The 27,003-nt window shown below is 37.2% G+C and overlaps 1 protein-coding gene across 2 annotated transcripts in view; it reads left to right on the top strand.

Annotated features, from left to right (window-relative positions):
* SLC25A12 (solute carrier family 25 member 12) overlaps positions 1-27,003 on the top strand; it is a 207,826-nt gene that overhangs the window by 137,562 nt on the left and 43,261 nt on the right. For both annotated transcript variants that reach the window (XM_059394165.1, XM_059394164.1), the window contains exons 5-9: positions 5,425-5,564; positions 18,832-18,978; positions 21,156-21,294; positions 21,946-22,039; positions 23,651-23,735. In XM_059394165.1, coding sequence (XP_059250148.1) covers positions 5,425-5,564; positions 18,832-18,978; positions 21,156-21,294; positions 21,946-22,039; positions 23,651-23,735 — 605 coding nt within the window. The remainder of the gene's footprint in view (positions 1-5,424; positions 5,565-18,831; positions 18,979-21,155; positions 21,295-21,945; positions 22,040-23,650; positions 23,736-27,003) is intronic.

Genomic DNA, 27,003 nt, shown 5'->3' with positions numbered 1-27,003 from the left:
GCCTGGTGTCATGAGCCTTGTAGAGTCTGCTGCATGCCTGGTGAGTGCTAGACACATTGCAAACTTGCCTTGGTCTCTCTGCCAGCCGCCAGCGTACTGGATATTCTGCTCAGTAGCATTAGGGTGAGGTAACCTACATAACCATTATATACTACCTTGTGTTGTCAGTAGCTGTCATGCATTCGTCCCACATTTAAAAAATCAAAGCCTATTGCTTTAACAAAGATGTAATCTTTCTAAAAAAAATGAAACCCAAACTCCTATTGACTAATAAGTGAATAATAAGATATGTTATAGAGTCTAAGTTTTCTACTGAAATCTCACCAACATTGTGTTCCAAACGGCTTGCCTAGGAATGGGAACTCTCCAAAGTAAATTTTTTTCAAGGGCCTACCTTCATCTCCCTACTGTAAAACCCTCAAAAAGCAGGGATTACTTTTGATTTTATACTGTGTTTCGTTGTCATTAGATACAAGAAATAAATATATGTTCCATTTGTGCCTCTTTTTCCATGAAGGGAAGAACAGATTGGGTTTGGTTTACGCATTACCACGGCTGTTACTAAAGGTTCAGGAGGTGGAAATCTAGATATGAAAGATGTACCTTCTCTCACTGGAAACAAAGCTGTAGACTTGGAGTAATATGAAAATCTAATAGTAACAAATACCTACTTTAATCTGGTAAGAATTAGAGCTGCACTTGGATGTTCAGATTAAATCAGGAAGAATTTTGAGATTTCTTTCAGATACTGCAGAGATGGTAATATTAATACTCAAGGCTACTAGAGTAGCTTAGAATTAGAGACAAAAAAAAAAAAGGATATGCCATTTGGTGATAGACTCTTGAAGCATCTAGTTTCTTTAGTAATAGAAGCTCTTTAAACATAAACTATCCTTCCTGAGAAATGGACCTTCACATGTATTTGGCAGGAAGACTACTCTACTGACTGATTGTCTGGTAGTCCCTTCTGGAGGTAGGTAAAGGGTTAATAGAAATAATTTCTTGCTTGGAAAAACAGAGGAAGTCGCCTAGGAAAATAATGCCCTACCTGGAAGTAGAGCCTAGCAGTGTGGTACTGAGTCTACATGCTATATTGGTTGGGACTTTCTCTGCTAAGTTCCTGTTGTTGAACTTTTTGTAGTTGTTGTTTGTTTTCCTTTGTTTTCTTTTTTGGTCTCTTAGTTGTTCCTCTTCTTTCTCCCCAAGTTTTCCTTCACTGAAAAACTCTTTACTTCCACAAGTCTCACCATTGTTTTTGTTCAGTTATACACAAGGAATTCATTGTTTTTTTGGGAGTCCTTCTAAAAGCCTCTCTGACTTCACTTTAAGAACTGTGCAGGTGAAACTCAGCTATTGAGGACTTTTTTCCCCCCCTGACAATAAAAATGTTTGGTCTCGAGCCTATTAAGTTGGAAGCAGTGGCTCCTGCTGGGCTGGAATCCTTGGAATCAGGATGTCGTTGGGCTGATGGTAGGTGGGCTGTGTCACAGGGCTGATGGCTTGTATACCTACAGGAGGAGTTCTCTGGCCACACCGTTGGTACAGCAGCTCCTTCCAGGCTCATTCATGGAACAGGCATGGTGGCAGTCTTGGAGAAGAGTGCCAGCCCCGGTCAGAGGTAATTTTGTACTGCAGAAAGGTGAACAAGACCAGTAGGAAGCCCCATAAGGACCAGGGGAGGGATGAGGGTGGATGAGATGGGGAGACATGGTGTGGGCTGCTGGGGAAATTAAAACCTCTATTAAGACATATTTACATGATATATATGCTTCAATGTGTGTTTCATCTAGTCCTATCATCATAAGTGACTGATACAGCTAAACTGACTACTGTTATACGTCTGTGAACATTTTTACTTAATCACAGTTGTCACCATTACCTGCCCTCGTTTCCTTTGAGCAAAGAGAACATAATGACAGGCGACTTTTGTGTCTGGCCCCAATTCCATTTTCAGAGGAATTATAAACCATCTCTTTCATAAGCCCATGCTCTGCAGGAAGTGAAAAAGTGGTCTATTGTTTTCTATATGTCAGAAAACGAATGGATTCCTATATCCCATAGCAAAACCGGGCTAGTATAAAACACTAGATCATGATCTTGCTGCCTAAGATGTGACTGTCATAGCTCTATCATCCAGGCCGGAGCTATGGCCACTGAAATAGCACTCCAAGGAGTGCTGCCTAGAGCCAAAGACCCTTGTTTGCCACTGGAAAGACGGGATTCTCTCTGGGGGGAAAACTTTCTGTGCAGTTTCAGTTAGTTGCCCTGGGAATATTTGAGATTATTGGGGTTCTCTTTCATGTCACACAGAACTTGATAAAATTGGGTAAGATAAAAACATCATCTCTTTGAGCTATTGTCTCACACAAGTAGAAACTCTCCAATTCTGGAGCTTTTGTATAACTTTTTTTTTTTTTTTTTTTGGGTAAGTGTATCCTGGTAAAGTGGTGATTATGAATTGGACCTTAAAACAATAGTTGTACTAATTATTTTTGTAAGCTTCCTGAATTAGCCTTAGGCAGCTGGTAGTCAAAATAATAACAGAAGGGAAGTGGGACACATCAAGAGGTGCCAAAGTAGGTTGGAAATTTTGTTATTCCTAGTAACTATAGTTGTAGCCTGTGACATAGTTAAAATAATTAAAAGTGTCGGGAGGGGGTGGTTAATAAAATACAGCACATATTAGTGGTCATAATAAAACCACATACAAAGTGTGAGAAGTAGGAGATGTTGAAAAAAGTACTCATGGAAAAGGACACTTCAATATTTGGGGAGATTACTATGAGTATTTTAAGCTACCATTTTAATTGTTTAAAAGATAATCCAATAGCTTATTTAGAGGTTGTTAGGAAGTTTACAAAACAGGACTTTAGTTAAAGTTTTTATTATGGAGCTTTTTTTGAGTGTAAGTCAGACATTGTAACTTTGGTTCATAAGTATCCATTTTGTGATTGTAGAAAACAGTTTCATAATTAAGTAAATTTTTGTAGTTTGAAAGCTTTTGAATCTTTGATTGTATTTGATTAGTTTCACACTAATATTCTAATATTTTCTGATCATATAAAGGGAATTCAGTTTTATTCCACCATTATATAAAACTTCTCTAGCATTATGTGCATTTCTTATCAACTCTTATAGTTGAGTTTTAGGACTTGGGACCTTTAAAATAAAGGTTATCATAAAGTAACTTATTCCCTTTCATACACTTAATATTTAAAATAAATATAAATATATTAATTTATTCTCTTTTTTTTTTTTTTAAAGATTTTATTTATTTATTTGACAGAGAGATATCAAAAGTAGACAGAGAGGCAGGCAGAGAGAGAGAGAGGAGGAAGCAGGCTCCCTGCTGAGCAGAGAGCCCGATGCGGGACTCGATCCCAGGACCCTGAGATCATGACCTGAGCCGAAGGCAGCGGCTTAACCCACTGAGCCACCCAGGCGCCCTAATTTATTCTCTTTTAAAAAATATTTTATTTATTCATTTGAGGGAGAATGAAAGAGAGAGCACGAGTGGGAAGAGGTTCAGAGGGAGAAGAGTCCTTGCTGAGCAGGGAGCCAGATGCAGGACTCAGTCCTGGGACTCTAGGATCATGATAGGATCATGACATGAGCCGAAGGCAGTCGCTCAACCAACTGAGCCACCTAGGCCTCCATAACTTAAGTTATTCTTTTTGCTTTCCATTAATTTTTTCATGTTTCCTTAGTTTAACACTCAGACCTTAAATATAAGAAATCAATGTGATTAATTTGGGAGTAGAGCAGCTGGTTAATTAAAGATCATAAAAAATCTTCACTGATCTCCCATATTTAGCTCTAAATACTTTTTGTAACTCTTACTATTTTAACTATCTTACTATTTAGCATATTTTACAACTGTTGAAATTCCATGTAGGTTTAAGGGTGAACTTTTGTATTGATTAAAATCCAGGATCCCATGAATTGCTACTGAGTTAATTTTTTTTGTTTTTAGAAACAAAAACCCATATATTTCATATGGGTTTATGGAAGGTGAAAATAATTTAACATGGTTTGTAAACTCTGACACAGTGTTGCTAATTAGGCAAGAAATAAATGTTACATTCCATCTGAAAGGAAAGATGAGAATCCCTTCTCCCCAGTGACATCCAATGCCTTCTTCCAACTTCCTGATAGCTGTGACCTATTCAGAGCTGTTACATTGAGTCCAGACTGGTAGGATTTCCAGTTCCGGATTCTTCCACCTTCTTATTCTCCCAATAGCAATGCTTTTATCAAGAAAAAAGTATATAAAACTAAAGGGAATCCATTAAATCATTTACAATGTGAGATTGGTATCTTATTCAAAGAATTTGCAGAAATTAGAGAAAAGAGCATAGTTGGAGATTATAAAACATTAAACTTCCACTAATTAGTAAAATTGATAGCTATGGATGGTAAAACACTTCCACTAATACAATTGGCATAAACTTGAAAATAATTTTTGTTCTTAAGACATCAGTAAAACAGGCTTCCTGCTTTCTTAACTTTGCTAATGATTCTTTTTTCCTTTCCTTTCTTTTTTTTTTTTTGGCATGAGCTTCTAAATTAGGCTATCCAGTCTATGCTTGTTAAAGTACCAGTCATTCGTGAATTGACTTTTATTCTAAGTGTAGAACTGTGTAAGAAAGTGACTGACGTTGTTAGTGCATGAAGACAAGCTGTCAGAGGGTTTTGGTTGTATGTTACACAGCTTGACTGGTTCCTATCTAAAAGTTAGTGTACTGTGTTTAGTCCTTCTTTATTTAAACGTGAATCACTAATTTCACTTATCTTAAAATATTTTTAATAGCTGGGACTAATAATCATGCTTTTTATGGGGATTTTGAAGCTTTGTGTCAAGACCATATTTTTGACAATATCAGAAGCTTTTAATAAGGTGCTTGCTGCTGAGCTAATGATATGCTTTTGGTAGTATTTCTTATACCTATCTTCAATAGACATTCAGGCTAGTGTGAATGTAATAATCAAGCCTCAATCAAACCATACTTAGTATGACAAATATTGCATTATACTATAATTTAGGTATTCATGCTTCTGATAAAGGGCTTAATTCGACTCCTTGAGGAATCGGGAAAACACTATTGATTTTTTACTGGAATGCAAAGTAGGAGCCATTTGTAGTGCAAGATATAAATCACTTCCTAATTAAAGTAAAATCAGGAGAAATTAAGAATCTCATGGCCTTATATGTAATGGTACACAATCTTAAGTGCAAAATTATATTTTGTATCAATTGTGTTCCTGTGCATGGGTTTCTGGGCACAAAAGATTTTGCAGCTAATCTTAATAGAAGCAGATAATATTGACTTGAAATTTCTCTTAATTTCTTTCTGTAGGAACATTGCAGTGGACTGAACTACTTACTCCAGATATAATTTATTTATTTTTGTTTTCCCTTTTAAGAAAATGTCAAAGAAATATTTGGACAAACTATTATTCATCATCATATCCCTTTTAACTGGGACTGTGAATTTATCCGACTGCATTTTGGGCATAATCGGAAGAAGCATCTTAACTACACAGAATTCACACAGTTTCTCCAGGTGAGCTTAGTTTTCATAACTGGTATAAATACATGTTATTTCTCCTCCACTTCCTTCCTTTTTAGTTTTATTACCAAAAATAGCAATTCCTTGTGGCATTATACACCCATTTTTCATTTCCCATTCCCAGAGGCAACTTTTTAAAACTCCTATAATTATTTCTTTCAGTGATTACTTCCATAGCTTTAAATAATAAACTCACATTGGCACTTCCACTGTTTTAAAATCTCTTTTTTTAATTGAAGTATAGTTCACACACAATGTTAAATTAGTTTCAGGTGTACAACATGGTGATTGCCTATTCTGTGCTCACCACAAGTGTACCTACTATCTGTCCTTATACAATGCTGTTGTAGTACCGGGCTTTATATTCCCTATGCAGTGCCTTTCATCTCTGACTTATTCATGCCATAAATAGAAACCCGTACACCCCTCTTTCCTTCACCCATTTTGCCCATCCCCCACATGCTTCACCTATGACAACCACTAGTTCTCTGTATTTATGGGTCTGTTTCCGCTTTGTTCATTTGTTTTATTTTTTAGATTCCACATATAAGTAAAATCATATGGTATTTGTCTTTGACTTATTGCAGTTAGCATAATACCCTCTAGGTCTGTCACTACTGCTTTAAATGGCAGGATCTCATTTTTTTTCATGGCTAAGTAACATTCCATTGTATGTATATACCACATCTTCCTTATTCATTTATCAAGGGATACTTGGGTTGCTTCCAGGTATCTTGGCTATTGTAAATAAAGTTGCAATAAACATAGGGGTTCACATATCTTTTCAAATTAGTGTTTTCATTTTCTTTGGGTAAATACCAAGTAGTGGAATTATTGGATTGTATGGTGCTTCTGTCTTTAATTATTGCCAGGAGCCTCCATGCTGTTTTTGTACAGTGGCTGCAGCAATTTGCATTCCCACCAACAGAGCCTAAGGGTTCCCTTTCTCCACATCCTCAACAATACTTGTGTTTTCTTATGTTTCTAATACTAGCCATTCTACTAGATGTGAGGTAATATCTCATTGTGTGTGTGTGTGTGTGTGTGTGTGTGTTTTAAAGAGTTATTTATTTATTTTAGAGAGAGAGCGTGGTGGGATAGAGGGACAGAGGGAGAAAGTGAGAGTGTCGTAAGCAGACTCTGAGCTGAGCAGAGCCCAACACAGGGCTCAATCCCATGACCCTGAGATCACAACCTGAATTGAAACCAAGAGTTGGATGCTTAATGGACTGTGTTGGCCATCTAGATGTTGTCTTGGAAAAATGTCTGTTCATCTCCCCTGCCTGTTTTTCTGCAAATATTTTCTCCCATTAACGACATTGTCTTTTTCTTTTGCTGATGGTTTCCTTTGCTGTGCAAAAGCTTTTTATTTTGGTGTAGTCCCAACAGTTTACTTTTGATTTTGTTTCCCTTGCCTCAGGAGACACATTTAGAGAAATGTTGCTAAGGCCAATGTCAGTGAGATTCCTGCCTATGTTTTCTCCTAGGGGTTCCATGGTCTCAGGTCTTATATTTAGGTTTTTAATCCATTTTAAGTTTATTTTTGTGTGTGGTGTAAGGAAGTGGTCCATTGTCATTCTTTTGCATAGTTTTGTCCAGTTTCCTAGCACCATTTATAGAGAAGACTGTCTTTTCCTCATTATATATTCTTTCCTGTTTTGTTGTACATTAATTGACTGTATAATTGTGGGTTCATTTCTATGCTCTCTGTTCTGTTTCATTGATCTATGTGTATTTTTGTGCCAGTACCACACTGTTTTGATTACTAGAGCTTTGTAGTATATCTTGAAATCTGGGACTGTCGTACCTCCAGCTTTATTATTCTTTCTCAAGATCGCATGGCTATATGGGGTCTTCTGTGGTTTTGTACTCTACTTTAAAAATGTTCACTTTTAGGTATTTTTCATTGAATTTGAACTGTGGAAGATTAGGAGCTGATTCTTTCACCCCCTCTCTCTATCCCACAGACTTGGATACTTTTTGTCTCATCACCCATATAATTATGTTATGATTCTGCTTAGATCAATAATCATATTTTAATTACGATAATTTTATAAATACTATGCATGACTAAAATGATTACTTTTCTTAGGATTTCTAGTTCTTCTTATTTGTTTAGTTTTCTATGTATTAATGCTAATTCATTCTTAAATTTTGCCTCAGTTATTAACATCTCATTTTAATATATTTATAACATTAGGTATTCATTCTATCAATTTTGTCTTTTTGGAGCTCTCTAGGAGCTTTTTCTTTTTTAAAAAATCCAGGTAAAATTCACTTAACATAAAATTAACCATGTAAAAGTGCATGATTTAGTAGCATTTAGTACAATCCACAGTGTTGTGCAACAAACCTTTCATTATCAGAAAAACCCCTCTGTACTCATTAAGCAGTCACTCCTCATTCCTGTTTCTCCTCAGCTCCTGGCAGCCACCAAACCACCTTCGCCTCTGTGGATTTACTTCCTCTGCATAGTGCATATGCGGTAGCCCCCCCCCCCCCCCATTATTTACAGTTTTGCTTTTTGCAGTCTCAGTGTACCTGCGGTCAGCCGCGGTCCAGAAGCAGATAATCCCCCTTCAGATGTATCATCAGAAGTTCAGTAGTAGCCTAATGCTATGTCACAATGCTGACACCATTCACCTAACTTCATCTTATCACTTAGGCATTTTATCTCCTCAAGTTATCACAAGAAGAAGGGTGAGTAAAGTACCGTAAGATATTTGAAGAGGACAAGAGAGAAAGAGACCACATTCACATAGCTTTTATTGCAATGTAATGTTATAATTATTCTGTTTTATTATTATTTTAGTGATTACTGTTAATCTCTTACTATGTCCAATTTAGGAATTAAACTTCATTGTATGTATGTATGTATGGGAAAAAAACAGTATATATAGGTTTTGGTTCTATGTGCAGTGTCAGGCATCCCTTTAGGGGTCTTAGATAAAGACCCATGGATAAAGGAGGACCACTGCTGGTGGAATTATACAATATGACTTTTTATGTCTGAACTTTTCTCACTTTGCATAATGTTTTCAAGGATTATCCATGTTGTAGCATGTATTACTACCTTACTCCTTTTTACAGTTGAATAATATTCCATTGTATACATATACAATATTTTGTCTGTCCATTCATTAGTTGATGGACACTTGGGCTGTTCTCGCCTCACCTTTTGGCACTTGTGAACATTGGAGTACATGTATTTGTTTGAATACCTGTTTCCAAATCTTTTGAGTATAGCACTAGATATGAAATTGCTGTCACGTAATTTTATCTTTAACCTTTTGAAGAATTGCCAGACTGTTTTCCACAGTCCCTGCACCATTTCCTTGGAACTTTCTGACCTGCTTCATGGTTGCAGGCTGGTGTTTGTACTTTTTGCGTAGCTGTCAGTCTGTCAGTCTGTTATCTACCTTCACCATGGGAAATCCATTTGTTTTTCTTTTATGTTGACTCTCCTGTTTTTTGTATTCCATCTCTTCCTTTATTATGGTTTACTTCCTCTTTTTGGTGGAATGCTTCCTGCAAGGGCTTCTTGAGGAAAGTAAAATAATTTTTTTGTGAGACTTTCCATTATCTGAAAAACTCTGCACTGTTTACACTTAGTATGATTGGGTATAGAATTCTTTTTTTTTTTTTTTTTAAGATTTTATTTAGTTATTAGAGAAGGATTGAAAGAGGGGCAGGAAGAAGAAGCACTCCCCACTGAGCAGGGAGCCAATGTGGGGCTGGATCCCAGGACTCTGGGATCATGACCTGAGCCTTAATCAGATGCTTAACTGACTGAGCCACCCAGGTGCCTGACTGGGTATAGAATTCTACTAGGAATTATTTTCCTCCTAATTTTGAAAACATTTCTCTTTTATTTTCTTGCTTCCTGTTTTGACACTGAAAAATCCAGTGCCATTCTCATTCTTGATTCTGTTTTGAAACATTTATTCACTCTGGAAGGTTTTTTTTCCCCTTTTCTTCAGTATGTTGAAATTTCATGATGATATTCCTTGGTGCAGGGCATTCAGTGGGCTCTTTGAATTAGAAAACTTTTGTCCCTCAATTCTTGAAAATATTCTTTTTTTTTTTTTAAGATTTTATTTATTTATTTGACACAGAGAGAGAGAGATCACAAGTATGCAGAGAGGCAGGCAGAGAGAGAGGGAAGCAAGCTCCCTGCTAAGCAGAGAGCCTGATGTGGGGCTCGATCCCAGGACCCAGAGATCATGACCTGAGTCCAAGGCAGAGGCTTAACCCACTGAGCCACTCAAGCGCCCCTTGAAAATATTCTCATTACTTTTCTTATTTATTTTCTTTCTTTCCTTTAATATGGTAAGCATATTAAATGTATGATTTAGTTTTTTCTGCTCTTCTACTTTTGGACATTTTATTAAGTTCTAATTTTTGTTACATTTCAAATTTTCAGTTAAAAAGAACTGAATATTCCTTTCTGAATATTCCTTTTTAAAAAATAGCATATTCTTTTTTCATGGATGTGCTATACTTTTCCCTTCTCCAAAGATATTGAAGGCAGGTGTTTTCTTCCTTCCCCTGCGAAATGTCTGTTTTCTCCAAGTTTCTTTTTCTTTGTTTGTGTTTCTTTGTTTGGCTTTACTCATGTCTGATTGTCTTTAGACTTCTGCTCATATTTAAGATTAAGGCTTATTGAGTTCATGGTACTACTTACTAACGCTTGATCTTATTGTAAAGTTCACTGACTGGGCTGTTCTTTTGGGGTCCCTCTAATGTCTGTATGCTCAGGTCTTTTCTTTAGCATGCCACCTGGAATATTCAATCTGACATTCTGGTTGCTGAATGAATGAGAGAGGAGGGCTGGAGGTATCAACATTCAGTATGGAGTATGGAGATGAACTTTCTTTCTTTTTTTTTTTAAGACTTTATTTATTTATTTGGCAGAGATCACAAATAGGCAGAGAGGCAGGCAGAGAGAGAGAGAGAGAGAGAGAGAAGCAGGCTCCCTGCTGAGCAGAGAGCCGGATGCGGAGCTCGATCCCAGGACCCTGGGATCATGACCTGAGCCGAAGGCAGAGGCTTTAACCCACTGAGCCACCCGGCGCCCGGAGATGGACTTTCATTGACTTACCTCTTTTCAACTGCACCTGGTCTCCCCTAGTCTGAAGACCCTCTGTTACATTCTCAAGGCAGTGAACCTCTAGTTTTCTCCCAGGCTTGGGAAAGGGCAGAATCCTGGCTACAGTGAAGCAATGCAGGTGACTAACTGCATTTTAAACAGACTTCCCTCTAAACCTCTTATCTGTAGTTCCAATTTCACTGTCACTTCTGCGGATACTAGTGTAGCCAATTCCTGAGTGTTTTGGGGGTCTTGGATTAGGGGTCTTAGTCATTGAATTGCTTTTTGATTTTTTCCATGTCCAGTTTTCTTGAGTCTGCTTATCTGTCACTTGCCTTTCTGCTCTCTAATCTTAAAAATGTAGTTGCTATCTTCTTTTCTGTTCTCTTTGTCCTTGAGTGTCTGTTTTTAGTTCCTTTTCTGTGATTTTAGCAAAGAGTAGAGTTTTAGAAGACACCAGAGTTAAAATACTAGTCATTCTCATTCACTGCCACAGTTTCTGAAGCTCAGCTGTTTTCATCTCATAGTTAGATGAAATATATTTTAACATGAGCATAACTTCGTTTTTTTACCCTTTCCTTCAGTTCCCCTATTCACACTTGAAATCTGAAAGTGGACTTGTTTTATTTTTTATTTATTAGAGTATCTTTATCTTTTAAGATTGAAGTGTCATTTTAGAGTATTTTAGGTATTTTATCTTTTATAAGCCTAGGGTATTGTTTTTCTTTATGTGCATGATCACAGTTTGAACACTATATCCTGTAGGTGTGGTTGTTTGTAGAACCTAGTGCTTGTTCTAACACTTGCACATTTAGTGCCTATCCGACTGACACTGTAAAATGTGCAAACCGGAAATGTTGAAAATATTATTTATTTGAGACATGATTATTTAAAAAAGGAAATGATCCCTGAAACTAAGACTACACTATACAAATTTGAATTTAAATAAAATCTTGAAAGAAAAAAAATAAAATTAAGAAGGAAATGTTCTTCCAACTCGTGTTTTTTAAGGTTTCTCTAAAGATGGTTTGTTCTTGTCATTGGTTCCCTCACATTTATTAAGGAATATCTAATTCTACCCTGATATATTACTTATACTACATAAACTGGAGAGCTTTAGATAGGAACCTTCTTTTTTCCCCTTTTGTTTTGTTTCTCATTTGAAGTCATTAATGTTAATTTTTTAACCTTTTTATTTTGAAAGACTTTAAGTATATTTAAAAATAGAACAGTGTAGGGGCGCCTGGGTGGCTCAGTGGTTAAGCCGCTGCCTTCGGCTCAGGTCATGATCTCAGGGTCCTGGGATCGAGTCCCGCATCGGGCTCTCTGCTCAGCAGGGAGCCTGCTTCCTCCTCTCTCTCTCTCTCTGCCTGCCTCTCTGCCTACTTGTGATTTCTCTCTGTCAAATAAATAAATAAAATCTTTAAAAAAAAAAAAAATAGAACAGTGTAATGAATTTCCATGTACCCATCAACCAGCTTTAGCAGTTATTAACTGTTGGCCAGTCTTATTTTGTCTATAGTCTCCACTGTGCTTCCTCCTGGACCATTTGGAAGCCAGTCTGATACCCTCTACAGTTTCATCTGTGATACGTTTCCTATGTATTTTTAAAAGATACTTAGGAGTCCTCCATTTGTTAACCTAATGGAAAACAGAAAATCTATCCTTCCATCCTTACTCTTGCAATGAGGATTCTGCTTTGTCTTTAATATAAAGGTCCACATTTTCTCTAATACCGAGTGTCATTAATAAGGCTTCATTGTGTCCATATTTCTGAGAGACAAAGACTTATAGATGGAGAAGACAAAGACTTGACAAAAACATAAAGAAGGTGGAAAAAAGGAGAAGTGAGGAAGGCAAAGCATATAAGACATGGAGTGGACCTGTGTCTATTTCTGATGCTGCTTAGGAATACTCTTTCTGTGGGGGATACTTCCAAGAGTATTTTAAGGTTGGAATGAAGACCTAAAATTCCTGTTTCATTTGAGTGATATGGTTGGAGGTGATAGGAAGGAACGGAGTGAGTAGGGGAATGAAGAAAGTAGAAGAGGACAGAATTCACAAATATGTGGAGATTATACAACACATTCCTGAATAATTGATAATCATAGAACAAATCAAAAGGAAAATCAAAAAGTGTCATGAGACAAATGAAAATGAAAACACAACATACCAAAATGTATGAGAAGCAGCAAAAGCAATTCTAAGAGGGAAGTTTATAGTAATAAACACCGACATTGAGAAAAAATTAAGAATCTCCCTTTACATCTCAAGGAGCTAGAAGAAGAATAAACTAAGGCCAAAGTTGGCAGAAGGAAGAAAATAACAAAAGTCAAGGCAGAAAAAAAGGAAATATAATAACTAGAGACACAATAGAAAAGATCAATAAAACTGAGAACTGTATTTTTTTAAGATAAACAAAATTGACAGATGTTTAGATTGAGGAAAAAAAGAAATGAAAGAGACATAAATGATAAAAGAAATACCAAGGATCATAAGAAACTACTTTGAATATTTCTATGCCAACAAATGAGATAACCTAGAAGACATGGATAAATTCCTAAAAACATATATCCTACCAATTCTGAATCATGAAGAAATAAAAAATCTAAACAGACCAATTTCTAGCAAGAAGGTTGAGTCAGTAATTAAAAAACCTCCCAAAAGGGGCGCCTGGGTGGCTCAGTGGGTTAAAGCCTCTGCCTTGGGCTCAGGTCATGACCCCAAGCTCCTGGGATGGAGCCCCGGAATCCTATCCGGCTCTCTGCTCAGCAGGGAGCCTACTTCTTCCTCTGTCTCTGCCTACATGTGATCTCTGTCTGTCAAATAAATAAAACAAAAACAAAAACAAAAAAACAACAACTAAAACAAAACAAAACAAAACAAAAAACCTCCCAAAAAGACAACTATAAGATCAGATGGCTTTCCTGGTGAATACTACCAAACATCTAAAGAAGAGGTAATACCAGTCTTTCTCAGACTCTTCCAAAAAGTAGACGAGGAGGGTAAACTTCTTCCAAATTCACTTTACAAGACCAGTGTTAACCCTGATACCAAAGCCAGACAAGGACTCTGCAAGAAAAGAAAACTACAGGTCAGTATTCCGGATGAAGATAGATACAGATAGCCTCAACACAATATTAGTAAATAGAATTTTAAATATTTTAAAAAATTATTTATTTACTTGACAGAGAGAGTACAAGTAGGCAGAGTAGCAGGCAGAGGGAGAAGGAGAAGCAGGCTCTCTGCTGAGCAGGGAGCCTGGTGCAAGACTTGATCCCAGGACCCTGGGATCATGACCTGAGCCTAAGGCAGACACTTAACTGGACCACCCAGGTGCCCAGTAAACTGAATTTAATAGTACATAAAAAGAAGCATACACCATGATAAAGTTTGCTGGAATGCTAGGAGAATTCATCATATGTAAATCATTACATGTGGTATACCATATTAACAAGATAAAGAATAAAATCACATGATCATCTCTATAGATACAGATACACATTTGACAAAATTCAATATCCTTTCATGATAAAAATGCTTAGCAACTTAGCTGTAGATGGAACATCCCTCAACATTATAAAGCATATACATGACAAGCCCATAACTCACATCATGCTCAGCAGTGAGAAGCTAAGAGCTTTTAAGATCAGGAAAAAGACAAGGATGTACACTCTTACTACTTTTATTTTAAAAAGTACAGGAAGCTTTAGCCAGAGCAATTAGTCTAGAAAAAGAAATAAAAGACATCCAAATTAGAAGGGAAGAAATGAAATTGTCCCTTTTTGCAGATGCCATGATATATATAGAAAAACCTAAAAACAGTACACACACATACACAGTGTTAGCACTGATAAATGGCTTCAGGAAAGTATTAGGGTGCAAAATCAAGATACAAAACCAGTTGCATTTCTATACATTAACAGTGAACTATTAAAAAGAGAAATTAAGAGAATCCCATTTGTAGAACATCAAAAAAATCAACTACTTAGCAATAAATTTAACCAAGAAAGTGAAAAATCTGGTCACTGAAAACTAAGCCACTGATGAAAGAAGTTGAAGACACAAATAAATGGAAAAATAATTGTGTTCATTTATTCAAAGAATTAATATTGTTAAAATGTACATACTATCCAAAGTGATCTGTGGATTCAACACAGTCACTATCAAATTCCAATGGTACTTTTTTAAAAATAAAATTAACGAATAGCTGTTGGCTTTTCTTTTTTTTAAGTTTTTTTTTTTTTTTTTTTTAATTTGACAGAGGGAGAGAGAGATCACAGGCAGGCAGAGAGAAAGAGGGGGAAGCAGTTCCCTACTGAGCAGAAAGCCCAATGCAGGGCTCGATCCCAGGACCTGAGATCATGACCTGAGCCGAAGGCAGAGGTTTAACCCACTGAGCCACCCAGGTGCCCCTCCAATGGTACTTTTGAACAGAACTAGAGAAACAGTCATAAAATTTGTATGGAACCACAAAAGACCCCACAGAGCCAAAGCAATTTTGAGAAGAACAAAGCTGGAGACCTCACACTTTCTGAATTTAAACTATAGTATGAGGATATAGTACTCAAAACAGTATGGTTTTGTCAAAAGACCAGCACATAGATAAATGGAACAAAATAGCTCTGAAATGAACCCATGCATATATGGTCAATTTCTGACAAAAGAGTTAAGAATACACAATGGAGGAAGGGTAGTGTTTTTAATAAACAGTGTTGGAAAAACTGGATGTCCACATGCAAAAGAATGAAACTGAACTCCTATCTTATACCATACACCAAAAAAAAAAACCCAAAATGAATTAAAAACTTGAGCATAAGACCTGAAACTTTAAACTCTTAGAAGAAAACATAGTAGGTAATTTCCTTGACTTCAGTCTTGGCAATGATTTTGTTTTTTTTAAGATTTTTTTTTTTTTAATTTATTTGTCAGAGAGAGACAGAGGGAGAGAGAGCGAACACAGGCAGACAGAATGGCAGGCAGAGGCAGAGGGAGAAGCAGACTCCCTGCCGAGCAAGGAGCCCGATGTGGGACTCGATCCCAGGACGCTGGGATCATGACCTGAGCCGAAGGCAGCTGCTTAACCCACTGAGCCACTTGCCTTGGCAACTGAGCCAATTGCCAGGCATCCCTTGGCATTGGTTTTTAAAATTTGACACTGAAAGCAAAGGCAGAAAAAGCAAAAACAAACAAGTAGGATAACATCAACATGAAAAACTGCACAGTAAAGAAATCAGTCGACAAAATGAAAAGGCAACCACTGGAATGGGAGAAAATATTTGCAAACCACATATCTGATAAGGGATTAATATCTAAAATATACAAGGAACTTATACAACTCAATTACATACATATATACATAAAAATAAAAATGGGCAAGGGACCTGAATAGTCATTTTCCCAAGGAAGACATACAAATGGCCAAGAGGTATAGGAGAAGTTTTCAACCTCACTAATGATCAGAGATACGCAAATTAAAACCACAATGAGATGTTACTTCATATTTGATAGGCTGTCTATTATCAAAGGACCGGAGACGACAAATGCTGGCAAGGATGTGCAAAAAAGGGAACCCTTGTACATTGTTGGTGGCAATGTAAACAGGTACAGCCACTATGGAAAACAGTTTAGAGGCTCATCAAGAAATTAAAAATAGAACCACCTTATGATCCAGCAGTCCTACTTCTGGATATGTATCCAAAGAGGAAAAAAAGTCACTATTTCAAAGAGGTAGTTGTACTCCCATGTTTATTGTAGCATTATCACAGTAGCCAAGGTACGGAAGCAACCTAAGTGTCCATTGGCGCATAAATGGATAAAGAAATTGTGTATGTGTGTGCGCACATACACAGACACACACACTAGAATAGCATTCACTCAAAAAAAAGAAGGAAGTCCTGTCCTTTGCAATAACTTACATGAACTTGGGGGACATTACACTATGTGAAACAAGCCAGACAGAAAAAGCCCTATTACAGGATAGCATTTCTATGTAGAATCTTAAAAAAAAAAAAAAAAAAAAAAAGTTGTACACATAGTAACACAAAGTAGAATAGTGGTTGCCAGGGGCTCATTGAGGAGTGGGGTGGTAAGAGAAAGCAGGAGAAACTGGAAAAAGGTCACAAACTTTTTCAATTATAACATGAGGAAGGTCTGAGGATGTACAGTGTGTCATGGTGACTATGAATAATACTGTGTTGTATAATTGAAATTTTTTCAATAGACTGTTTAGAGAGGTGGGAGAGGGGCAGACTCCACCCTGTGAGTGGAGCCCAACACAGGCTCAATCTCAGGACCCTGCGGTCACAATCTGAACTGAAATCAAGAGTTGGACACTTAACCAACTGCATCACCTAGGCACCCCTATATAATTGAAATTTGCCAAGAGAGTAGAACTTGAGGGGTCTCATAAAAAAGATAACTATGTGCGGTAATGGATGTATTACTTAACATGGCAAGATTCCTTTCACAGTGTATGCATATATCAAATCATGTTTCACACTTTAAATATATTATGATTTTGTTAATTTTATCTCAATAGATATTTTAACATTTTTTTTAAAAAGTAGAAGAGAGGGAAAAGAAAACTTTGTCAAATCATGCTGGTTGTTAATTTTGTACTTACCAGTTGAGTTTCAGCTCTCCACTCCTGTTGCTCTTTTCAAGGAAATCCAAACATTTAGATGTTTGATGATAGGTGTTACAATGTTTAGATGTTTTCCTCAGGGTTATCATCTAATTTTTTTAAAGTTATGACTATTGAAAGATTTAGTAGTTTTCATATACTTGTCTCTAGCCTGCCAACCTGTTAAGAAAAAATATTTTAGAAACTTGTTTTATTGCTGGGATGCCTGGGTGGCTCAGTTGGTTAAGCATCTGCCTTCAGCTCAGGTCATGATCCCGCTTCTCCCTCTGCCGGCCGCTCCCCCTGCTTGTACTCTCTCTCCCTCACACAAATAATTAAATAAAATATTTTTAAAAACAATGAAAAAACTTGTTCTGTTGGAGAGAGAGATAATGAGCAAATGTATTGCTTCTTTTAGAGGAGGAGGCAAGCACTCTCTTATATGTGAATTTGGTTATTATGGTCAAACCACACATTCCTCAGTTTTCATTTGAGCACCTGCAAATAGAAAAGATGTCCTTTGGGGTGCCTGGGTGGATCAGTTAGTGGAGTGTCTGCCTTAGACTCGGGTCATGATCCCAGGGTCCTGAGATCGAGCCCCCACACCAGGCTCTCTGCTTACTGGGGAATCTGCTTTTGCCTCTCACTCTCCCTCTTCCTCTGTGTGCGCGTGCTCTCTTTCTCTCAGATAAATAAAATCTTAAAAAGAAAGATGTCCCTTTAAAGAAAATTAGAGAAGTAAGTTATATAACATTAAATATTACAGCCTGGGGCGCCTGGGTGGCTCAGTGGGTTAAGCCGCTGCCTTCGGCTCAGGTCATGATCTCAGGGTCCTGGGATCGAGTCCCGCATCGGGCTCTCTGCTCCGCAGGGAGCCTGCTTCCTCCTCTCTCTCTCTCTGCCTGCCTCTCTGCCTACTTGTGATCTCTCTCTGTCAAATAAATAAATAAAATCTTTTAAAAAATAAATAAATAAATAAATAAATAAATAAATATTACAGCCTGTCATCTAGAGCATATTGAACATAGCCTACTTCTTGCTTGATCTAATATTCATTTAATTGTAGTTGTCCAAATGTATATTAATTATTCCAAAGGTAACCTTGTCCATAATATTTTATAAATGGTGTTAAAGCTTAATTCCTGTGCATGGAAATGGGAACTATTTTCATATTTACTTACAGTGCTGTGGAGTCCAGTGTGTATAATATTAAAGCCAAGATATGGGTTTTTTAAAAAGATATTATTTATTTATTTGACAGAGAAAGAGATCACAAGTAGGCAGAGAGGTAGGCAGAGAGAGAGGGGGGCAGCAGGCCCCCTGCCGAGCAGAGAGACCGATTCGGGGCTTGATCCCAGGACTCTGAGATCATGACCTGAGCCCAAGGCAGAGGCCTAACCCTCTGAGTCACCCAGGAACCCCAAGACATGAATGTTTAAAATAAATTAAACATCTTTTAATGTTTAATGGTGTCCTTCCTCTTCAAAACATGCAATTGGGATGTGCTTTGACCTATCTAATGTCCTATTTCCAACTTTTCTCTCTAGGAGCTACAACTGGAACATGCAAGACAAGCCTTTGCGCTGAAAGACAAAAGCAAAAGTGGCATGATTTCCGGTTTGGATTTCAGTGACATCATGGTTACCATTCGGTCTCACATGCTTACTCCCTTCGTGGAGGAGAACTTAGTTTCAGTAAGTAGAAAACAAGTGCTCCATTTTCTGTTTCTTTAAAAATTTTGAACCGTTGGGTCCCGGCTTGCCTCTGTGGACCCATTGGAGTCTCAACTATTCTAACCTTATGTTTGGTTACAGAAGGTAAACTGGTATGTGTGAGGGAGATGGGGGTGATGGTGAATTTCCCCAGATCATAGCTTTCTCAGAGCCACCATCTTGCTTTCATGTATTTCCAAATTGTTTATCTCCATTTATAGAGTCCAACCAAAGAAAACAAGGAGTTTGTAGACAAGGGTGTGTAATTACTTTTTCCAGTGGCAGTACCTTTCCCAGACACTACTGCCTTCACTTTGGCCTCTTTCCATCCCACCAGGCTCCCAAAGCCTTGCTATAAAGATGGCTCCTTCCTCTGTTGCCTGCAGGGTGCTGTTTGCTAGAGGAATCATCACTGGCCTCTACACTGTTTTAATAACCATGGCCGAGGCAGAAGGTATGGAGGAAATACGTGGGCATCAGCCTCTGTGGCTCCCTCCTCTCTCTGCCCCTTCACCTGTGCATTCAGTCTGCATGGACCAGCTGGGTTTTTTTTGTTTTGTTTTGTTTTTCTGTTTTTGTTCTGTCGAACTGCTAATCTCAACAAGTAACCATCTGGACCATAGCAAACTGATGTCATTCACTTCCTCACAAAGAGTGGTGAAACCTTCCTCACTTACCAGTTTTCTTGTTCATGCATTGTACTTACGTATAAGTTTTTGATTGCTGCTTGTTTTACATGGAGGGAAGCCAGTGAGTACTTTTGTTGTTTCAGCTGAAGATCATTATCCCTGATTTAGACGAGGGTAGAAAGATCAACTTCTGTTCTTTTTCTTCAGTGAATTTGAACATGGAGCATGTCACCTTGTCCTACACATTTCACCTCCTTGACACCCATCTCCCACTCCCTGAACCCTTACCTCATACCCCAGCCAAAAAATGAGAGAAGGAAGGAAAGAAAGGGAGAGAGGGAGGAAAGTGGTGGTTGTGGTGGGGGAGGGCTATCCTAGGGAAGGACTCACTCAGTGCCTTGGAGTGAGGGGACCCATTTAATCTTTTCCGATTGGATCACATAGACCTATTATAGCTTCAGCTTACCAAATGGCATTTCAATTCCTAAAGGAATGTAATAAATAATTTGAGTTCTGCTTTTGGGTCACTGGCATCCAAATTCAGGCTAACACACATATCATCTATATTTGGGTTAAGGCATGTGTGTGAGGGATGGGTGCCTATCATTACCTACACTGTTCTCAGTAGACCTTTATGATTAAGGTCACACTGGTATTTCCATAAGTATTTCTTTGAGTTTTTAATAGAGAATGTTTTTAATCATATGGGTTCCTCTGACTCCTGACTTAGAAATTAGGCTTTATAAACTATGAAAAATATTCTCTTTGAGTTTATGTCCAACTGGTAGGCAGAGGGAGAGCTTACCTCCTCATCCTGGAGAAGTAATGAAGGCCACATTGCCCCCCACTGCACCTCAGGCACGAGCCTCTTCTGCACCATTCCACTGAAGATCTAATTTCTGGTGAATAAGTCATCCCTAGATTTTCTCTACATTTTTTGGAGTTTATGGTAGTTGTACCTTTCATGATGTAGAGCCCAGCACAGACTGTTAAATATCTTAATTATAAGTCGCCTTTAAAAAAAAAAAAAAGAAAAAAGAAAAGATTAGGAGGGCTGCTGATACAGTGAAATAGTCTTAAGATGTAAAGTTAGCACTGGTTTTTATGTATCTGTATAGGAATAAAAGCAATTTTTAAAAAATACTCCTTATGTTGTACATTGATGTTTGAATTATGCTGGACTAGCAAGAGTTCCATAGTTGAAGATCTTGAAAATCTTGTTTAAATAACCATTGTTTTTGATCTGTGATAATTGTATTTGTTGTTTCTGACCTTATAGGTAGATGAACCGTGAAGTCCAACTTCCAGATGTTGCTTTCTTCCTTAAAACCTAAATTACATAGACCTCCCTGAGGGTGTGAAATGCACTGAGTGTTTCAGTATGATACTTTCTTTGTATTTATGGACTGGTTGTTAATCACTTTAATAATGAAGAGTCCTTTGGATCTTCTTTGGGAGAACTATAGTGTCCTTAAACGTGTTTTTTTGTTTTCATTTGTTTTTTACACTTTTTGTGTTGTCATTTCTTAGGCAGCTGGAGGAAGTATCTCACATCAGGTCAGCTTCTCCTACTTCAATGCATTTAACTCCTTACTGAACAACATGGAGCTTGTTCGTAAGATTTACAGCACTCTAGCCGGCACAAGGAAAGATGTTGAAGTCACAAAAGGTAAGACTTTAAAAATATGTATTGATCTGTGTCTGCATTTTCACTTTTCTTTATCTAGCGCGTGAGGTTGGTCTAAGTTTACCCCTCTGAAGCCAGATCTAGAAAGTATGTAGCTATGTGTATATGCTTCAGTTGGGCCCTAGTGATTTCCAAAAACCCAGGTGGAATTAATGGGATGCTGGGGTCAGGAATGGAAAAGTGCTTTGACAGTTTTGAAAAGAACCTTGGCCCAATCTGTCAAACTGGTCAGTGGCAGTGCGGCGGCAGCTTGTTTTTTCTAGGAAAGAGTTGCCCCAGAAAGATGGGCAAGCCTGTTCTTTTTGCGATATTTTAGTAGGGTGTTTAGGTGATTGGAGAATAGCCAATTCTTTTATCTTATAGCCCTGGAGACCAAAGCAAAGAAACAAGATAACAGAGAGGATTCTAAAGAGATCACTTCATCTTTGAAGTTAATTTGTCTGGTTTTGCTGTACATGATGTTAATATCTTTTGCCAGCTTTCAGAATTTCATAGTTGAACTTAGGTATTTAAATTCAGTTTTATATTTTTAAAATAATACTAAGATGCCTTCAACTTTCAGATCATAATTGGTTAAAGTAAAATCATATTAAGAATCTTTTCAGATTTTAAAATATTTTCTTTTTCTTCTAGAGGAATTTGCACAGAGTGCCATACGCTATGGACAGGTCACTCCACTAGAAATTGATATCCTCTACCAACTTGCAGACTTATATAATGCTACAGGGTAACTATTTCAATAATTCTTTGTGATATTTATTATAGGACAATTTCTTTAACACGTAAAGCAAGGGTATGCTTTCAGTTCATTTTAACAGTAGTTAATGCAGTCCACAAATTCAAAGAAAGATAGGCAATATGAGAAACAGGAGGAGGGAGAGACAGGAAGATAGATCTTTAGGTTGGGGAGATGTACAGAGAGAAGGGGAGAAAGGAAAGGGAAAAGGAAAAGAGGATGGGGGAAGGGAGGGAAGAGATGGAGAGAGGTAAAAGAAAAGAGCAGGGTTAGCTTACGGGGCTTGAGAGAGGGAAGTGGGGCAGGGAAGAAAAATAAAGTAGAGGGGAGTAAGAAGTGAGAGAGGGATGGGAAAAATGATTTCATCTGGACTCATTTACATGAAAGAGATTTCTGAAAATTTGCCCAAGTTTATCAAATAAACTGAAGTACATGTTTAGGAGTCTTGTAATGTTATTGGTTTATTATAAATGTTCATTTTGCTGAATTGTATATATCATTTTTTGTTAGAGGGTATCATTTTTGTTAAATAGGCCTGTGACATTATCACCATGCTTATCATTCCAGACAAGCTCAGATGTTTTATGCTTCCATTTTATAGACTAAAAAACAACAACAACAACAACAAAAAACCTAAAAAACAAAACAAAACAAAGCACATGGAGAGTTTTTAATTTGCAAAGTTCTTTTGCAAATAAAAGAAAAAACTTTAACTCTGGCAGGATTTGTGGGGTGGGGGAGTTCTGCTCTATTAAGTAATAAGATTTTTTTTTAGACGCCTTTAGTAGTTATTTAAGTGTAGGAATATCTGAAAAATGAGTTTTAATGGTAGCGCTGAGGACTAATAGAAGCTGAGTATACCTGGGCGATTTATTGCCTTCTTGCTACATAATGAATTGTTAGGCTGGACATGATACAGAATGGACCACTCCATCTCTGGTGATTAATATGAAACGTCAGGCTGTATCTCATCCATCTAGAATTCATATTTTGAGCAAAGGTACTGAGCCTCCTTCATGATAAAACAGTTTCAAAAAAGTGCTTTTCAAAACAATCTGAAGTGACCTAACCTCGTTCATGGAGCATACTTATTTTTAAGTAAGGTTTTGGAAAACAGTAATTTATGGTTCGAAACTTGGAGCTCAAAAGAGGGTGCCATAAAAAGTCTGTCTTCTACCTTTGTGCCTTTCTTTAAGGGCCACCAGTATTTATCAGTTTTGCGTATATCCTTCTCAAGATACTTTGTACCTGTGCATTAAATATGTATGCCAAAGGAATATGTTAAGTTATGTACGAACTGTCAATGTCTATACTTTGCTTCTGGTAATATTAGTTCTTTTCTTTTATTATGTATCATTGGAGTCTTATTAAATTTGTGTACTCTACATTATTTTTCTGGGGTCTTTTGCTTTTTGTTGTGGGAACCTGGGCCTGGAGATTTTTTTCTCTACTAAAAAATGATCTGGGTAAATAGAGAAATACTACTTTTAAAGCGTAGTTTTTTCCTCCACTCCTTTGTTTTTGTTTCTGAAGAAATATGATCTTGGTATGAGGAGTTTGTTGGTGTCTGACAATTTTCCTTTTCCATATTTTTGCCTGAAGGCGCTTGACTTTGGCAGATATTGAGAGAATAGCCCCATTGGCTGAGGGGGCCTTACCTTACAACCTGGCAGAACTTCAGAGACAGGTAGGAGGCATCTCGTAAATAGAATTGCCCCCCCCCCCCGAATGCTGAAATCATGTACACAATGGCCTAGAGCCTGTGAATGCTATGAAAATTAAAAACTACTTTCTAGAAAAAGATCTGACTTAGCTCAAAGGTTACCTTTGTAGAACTTTTACAGCCACCCTCATGAAGTATTTTTATGGGGAACTAAATTTATGTTTTGTTTTGTTTTTTTTTCTTTTAGCTATTAAGGTAAGGAAAATAAGAGTGCAGACATACATGGGCTGGACTTCCTTCTTCCTAGAACTACTAGTCTTTTCCTTTCATTTGTATAGTGACATTTAGCTATCAGTGTTAAGTTCACTTTGAATCATTAGACTGATATTTATAGGGCTTTTAAAATATAAAACATTCTTCTAATGAAGTAAATCTTTCACTGAGATTGTGCTTTATCGACTACAGTAATGCAGGAAAACTATGTAATTAATGAACCAGAAAGAAAACCTTAACTATGTAAGCATTTTTTCTTAAAGGATGATTTAAAACAATAGCTCTGAGTCCCATAAAGTTAATACAGTCCCATTTCTGATTTCAAAAATACTATCTTAGGGGCACCTGAGTAGCTCAGTCGGTTAAGCGTCTGCCTTCAGCTCAGGTCATGATCCCAGGGTCCGGGATCGAGCCCTGCATTGGGCTTGATGGAGAGCCTGCTTCTCCCTCTCCCTGCCTCTTTGCCTACTAGGGCTCTCTAGCTCTCTATCAAATGAATAAATAAAATCTTAAAAAAAAAAATCTATCTTAGTGGGAAAATAAACCCCATGATACTACATGGAAGAGTAGACCAGAACAGTAGTTTTATTTTTTTAGGTCTTGTTTTAAACTGAAACCCTTAACTTCTGTAGTGTTCAGAGGCAGTCTCAGTTGTAGTGATGGTCACATGGCTTTGTGTTAGGGGTGAGGGTTAGGAGGGCAACTCCTTGTCCTTCTGCTATCTCCCTGCTTTAATAGATGAAGCCTTTGTCCCATGTGATTCCTTAGGAGACTGTGGTGCTCTAGGAGACATTGAAAGTGTGTGGGGAGATGGGGAAGAAGACTGGAAACAGAGAGAGAGAAGAAACTAAATGGGCATGCCACAGAAAGAGCCCAAGTTTGCTTTTTCTTTAATGCTGTCACACAGGTGAATAGCCACGTGTGCTAGTGAAAGATCGGGCATGTACGTTGGGCTCACTTTGGGAAATTTGGTAGGAAATTTTTCTTCTACTTGAGGTCCATGGAATGAGGATTCTCCCTCTGAAGCTGATTAGAATTTCTACTTCTCCTTTACATAATAAACAAGAACTTTTTAGTTAGATACATAGATTAAAAATGGAAAATATTGCTTTTTATGTTAATACTTTCTTTGCTTGGAATGGAATAAAGTTTCCTGAAGATTAGAGTATACCTGTAACCAGGGGCGCCTGGGTGGCTCAGTGGGTTAAGCCGCTGCCTTCGGCTCAGGTCATGATCTCAGGGTCCTGGGATCGAGCCCCACGTCGGGCTCTCTGCTCAGCAGGGAGCCTGCTTCCCTCTCTCTCTCTCTCTCTGCCTGCTTCTCTGCCTACTTGTGATTTCTGTCTGTCAAATAAATAAATAAATAAAAATCTTTAAAAAAAAGTATACCTGTAACCCATTACAGGTAGCGAAGAAGTTTAGCTTCTTTAATAGCAAAAAATTTTTATCTGTTGCCATCAAAGTTTATTTCCACCAAATGTTCTCAGATCCTTTAAAAAATAGGTGGATTTATTCCAGTTCATTGATTTATAAAATTTAATGAATTTATTAAATAATTGAGACATTGTAATATTTAAAGAGCTCAGTGAATTGAACTTTGCATTTTTGTAGCATTCATTTATAAAAATTTGGTCTTGATGTTTAAAAAATTGCATTTCAAAGGAAGGTATTTTTCAGTGTTAATAGGTCTATTAATGTAGCTTACAAAATAACTGATTATATTTCCTGCGCCATACTTTTTATCTCTGTGACATATATATTTTATAACTGGAAGTTTATACCTCTTAATCCCCTTTATCTAATTTGCCCATCCCCCACCCACTTTCCCTCTGGCAACCATTATTTACAACAGCTAAGATATGGAAGTAACCCAAGTGAGCATCAGTAGATGAATAGATAAGAAAGATGTGTTATGTATGCACACACACACACACACACACACACACACACACGGGAATATAATTCAGTCGTAAAAAAGAATGAGATCTTGCCATTTGTGACACCGTGTTAGACCTAGAGGGTATTATGTTAAGTGAACGAAGTCAGAGAAAGACAAATAGCATTTCATTTCACTTAAAGGTGGTATCTAAAAAACAAAACAAAAGACTCACAAACCCTTAAATCTTATTTTATAAGGGCGAGAATATTGAATTCAAATCCAGGTGTGACTTATACGCAAGGAATTTTGTTTTATTTTCCCTGGACTTATTTCCATTCCAATCATACATTTCAGGAGGTATTAAAATCTAGCTTTTTTCTTCCCCCTGTGTAATCTTCCGCTTTTCTTTCCTTTTCTTTTCTCCATTAATAGTGTGCTATTTTGAAGGGGTGGTTCTTTTTATTGGGTTAGCCTCCAGCTTGAAGCTGTGTTTTGGTTAGGTAGTTTGACTTGTTTACTGGCATGATCTTGCCTTATCTAATTCTCATTTATAGAATGAGATACATTCAACAACAAAAGCATAAGAACTTTCTACTATCAAATGAGGTCTTAAGTCATTTCCTATCATACACATATGCTTAGGGAGCAGGTTAAAAATTAGTTAAGATTCTCAACTCTTATTTTGCTTTGAAAAACACTTAATTAATCTTATTAAATATCACTTTCATGATCATAATCAGAACCTTAAGGGAAAGAGTGTCTTTTCCTTTGGCCCATTTGCTCACGGTAGGCGATCTTGTTCTTAGTGCTGAGTATTTTCTTTCAGCCTAAATGCTAAAAATTCAGTACACAGTCATTAACAGGAATGACAGCTACAGTAGCATTTCTACTTATGAATATTCATGAAGTGAAATCTATAGCATTAATTAAATTAATTTACATACCTGAATACAAGTGAAGCACAAGTTACAGTGCTAGCTAAGCTTAAAAAAACCTTCTTACTGACCATATATTGTACTTAAAAAAAAAAAAAAGTGCTGTTTAATAAGGGTGGAGGCCAAACACCATTCAGGCATTTGTATATTTATAGAGATGTTTTTAGCTAAGAATTAAAGAACACTATAATTCTTTAGTTTTCAT

This window comes from Mustela nigripes, chromosome 3, assembly GCF_022355385.1.
Source record: "Mustela nigripes isolate SB6536 chromosome 3, MUSNIG.SB6536, whole genome shotgun sequence".
Classification (NCBI taxonomy): Eukaryota; Metazoa; Chordata; class Mammalia; order Carnivora; family Mustelidae; genus Mustela; species Mustela nigripes.
This window is presented reverse-complemented; position numbering and strand designations above follow the sequence as displayed.